The sequence below is a fragment of the Sceloporus undulatus genome, chromosome 1 (genome assembly GCF_019175285.1).
Source record: "Sceloporus undulatus isolate JIND9_A2432 ecotype Alabama chromosome 1, SceUnd_v1.1, whole genome shotgun sequence".
In the NCBI taxonomy this organism is placed as follows: domain Eukaryota; kingdom Metazoa; phylum Chordata; class Lepidosauria; order Squamata; family Phrynosomatidae; genus Sceloporus; species Sceloporus undulatus.
The window spans coordinates 317,522,375-317,525,686 of NC_056522.1; the positions used below are offsets into that span (position 1 = coordinate 317,522,375).

Consider the following 3,312-nt stretch of genomic DNA (forward strand, 5'->3'; position numbering starts at 1 on the left):
ATATATTACAGGAACATGGAATGTGAGAAGCATGAAAAAACTAGACACAGGGATGGTACAGACCAGACCTTTGTGATGCCCTTGTCACGTGCTAGGGTTGCCTCAGGGCGGCGCTTCCGCATGCCCCTCAACCCTCGCATATGAAGAGGGCATCACAACGGCGACACCCTGTATACACGGGCACCGCCATTGTTACGCAAGTGCTGCACGGCATCTGCACAGTGCCACACAGCACTTGCATAATGAGTGTCCCAGTGGCGCACTGTGGTGCACTTGTTACTCCACAGGGAAGCTGTGCAGTTTGGTGGCTGCGGCTTCCCTGTGGAGGAAAAACATGCATCGGCAGGCCACCCTTTTGGGGCAGTATATACTGTGCCATAGTTGACATGCTCAGAGACAAAAGGAAAGTCTGAAGTTGTACAACATATATTACAGGAACATGGAATGTGAGAAGCATGAAAAAACTAGACATAGTAAAGCAAGAAATAGAACATATGAACATTGCAGTGCTTCGACTGAGTGAGCTAAAGTGGACAGGAATGAGATATTCTGAGAAAGACAATTTTACTCAGTGTTTTACTCAGGAAATTAAAATCTGCAAAGAAATGGGGTAGCATTACTGGTAAGGAGATATATATATAAGTTGTCAAAGGATATAACGCAAAGTCTGTCCAAATCACATCAATAAAGCTGAAGGGAAAACAAGCATCAATATAATCATAATCCCGATTTATGCTCCAGCTATAGAAGCAGGAAAAGAAGAGTTGAAAGATTCTATGCTGGAGTCCAGAAGGAAATTGATCACACACCCAAACAGTTTTTGTTAATCATAGCGAATTGGAACCCAAAAGTAGGAAATGGAGCAAAAATAAAAGATTACAAGAAAATTTGGCCGATGATGATGATGGTGATGATGATGATGATGATGATGATGATGATGATGATGATGATGATGATGATGATGATGATGATGATGATATGAAATTTATTTTTATCCCGTCCCTCTAAGCAATGCAATCAGGGTGGCTTACAGCATTAAAATATACATTCCAAATCCCTGAATCCCCCCTTAAAATACTATTAAACTGTTTACAATATAAAACATGATTTAAAAGTCATAATACGACAACAACAGTGATTGCAACGGAAAATTAGGGTCCAACAAATTAATTATTTTTTCTGGTGGCTGGATATCTATTATGGAAAGGCCTACTGGAAGAAATCTATCTTAACAGCTTTTTTGAAGCTGTTTAAGGTGGTTATGTGATGGATCTCACCCGGCTGGCCATTCCATAATCTGGGAGCGGTAGCCAAAAAGGTCCTCTGAGCTGTCGCAGACAACCTAGTTTTTAAAGGTTGCAACAGGTTCCTCCCAGAGGAGCTGAGTGTGCAGGATGGATTGTATGGATCAAGAAATTAAACAGGAGAGTGATTGCATGGACTAAAGGATGCAGTGGTTCTATCCCATTTTGCACCGTGTTTGGTCAAATGATGCATGTGGCCAAAATGGGAGGAAACTGGAAGAAAGTTTGTTCCAGGGCTAAACAATGGAGCAAAATAACCCCTGGTTTGCCGTAGTTCAAACTGGAAAGTGTGAACTATCGCATTGGTGTGTAGACTGTGCGCTGGTGCAGAAACAGAGGAAGCAGCCAGCAAACTGTTGGCACCATTGCTGCCTATACTTTTTTTTTGTTGCCCACCCCTGAATTGGTCACATATGAGTGATCAGCTGCACCATCGACCCATTGCACACCCTATGAAATAAAATGAGAACCAACATGGCAGGTTGTCAGCAATACAATGGATTTAATGATAATAACATTAACAAATGGCCAGTCCAACAGGGGGCAATGGGGGAAGGGGCATGTATGTGGAAAGGGGGCCTCCACAATTGTGAAAAACAGAAGGTTTACACAACAAACCCCTTCCCAGGACAAAGTGATGAAGCAAGCAGAATTCCCAAAAGTTTAGTTTTATTTTACAAGTCTGCAGACTTGGGTGAAACAGAAAAGAAAACATGAGGCACACACACCCATTATGGATTTCACACAATATTTATCCCTTGAGGTTTCCCCTACCTCACTCGCCATTGGCTGGGTCATGCGGTGTCCAAACTTTCAGAGCCGCCTCCTGCATGTTCCCCTTGATGTGTTCCCCTCACCTTCCACATACATCCCATGTTCATTAAAAGCTGCGATTATGCCTCCCCGGGTGTGTCAGTTAATATTCATTAACCTATTAAGCATGCATAATTGGACATAAGAGGTGATGGCGCCTTGAACTCCAGTTGATTCTTAAGTGTTCTTTGTGTTACAAATCTCTTTCGCTTCCTATCTCTCGCTTCCCCGCAAGTGCTGTACTGTCTGTTCTTTGATGCCTGCCGCACAGCAGAGTTGTTACAATATAATGCAACTTCTTCAATAACTTTTTTTTGTCTTAATCTTTAAAAAAAGCAATGACGCTGGTCTTGCCGTTAATTTCTCTCTTGATACATTAGTATAGTTCTAAGATATCAAGGCTTCCTAGCTACTTGGCTGAAACAAAACCTCTACTCTATATCTCAAATTGATCATGCTGTGCTAGTGTGTCACTGGATGTACTGATGTGCTGTCCAGGTGGTTGATTGCTTGTGTGATTGAGTGGCTGGTCACACAGTCAGTTGCATGGGGCATCAAATGGCCAGTCAGGTGGGCAGGATAAGGCTGGCAATTGGTGGCTAGTGAAGGAGCATCCATGTGCATGCGTTTAGGATGGAATGAAAAAAATGGTACAGTGCAGCTTGTACCTGCAAATGCCCCGTTTTGGCAGATCCGTCCTTGCAGAAGAATGGGCGCAGGGCAGACTGTACATAGGTGTTCACCCTGTTGTAGGAACCAGTGGTGCAGTCAGCGGGTTCTCACTGTAAATCAGGAAACCCCAGAGGTAAGTTGGCTTTTCCCTCCATCTAGTCAGTCCTACTTTCAAGTATGTGTATACAGGATTGTAGCCTTAATATATGTTTCAACTTTCATGCTTGTATTAAAACAAAAAAGTAATATATCTGTTTTGTCTCTAACAGATGAATCCAGATAGCCATATCATTTTATGTGGCCAGATTTCCCAGTACAATAAGGATGTGCCTTATCCACCTCCTTTGCCTCCAGCAACAGAAGAATTAAGGAAAGCAAAGAATATCACAAGGTATTTCTCATTAATCAACCAAGAAGCAACTTACCTGAATTGAATACAAATATAACATCTGCTGGGTTATGTTAGCATTGATTTTATTTACCTTTTCGGAACAAGTTCATTTAAATATTTATTTGAAAAAAA

General features: G+C 42.0%; 1 protein-coding gene across 1 annotated transcript in view; it reads left to right on the forward strand.

Annotated features, from left to right (window-relative positions):
• Positions 1–3,312, forward strand: part of LOC121926734 (prostaglandin reductase 2-like) — a 25,234-nt gene that overhangs the window by 15,122 nt on the left and 6,800 nt on the right. The window contains 2 exon segments of the mRNA XM_042459954.1: positions 2,871–2,922; positions 3,059–3,180. Of these exon segments, the coding sequence (XP_042315888.1) occupies positions 2,871–2,922; positions 3,059–3,180 (174 nt within the window).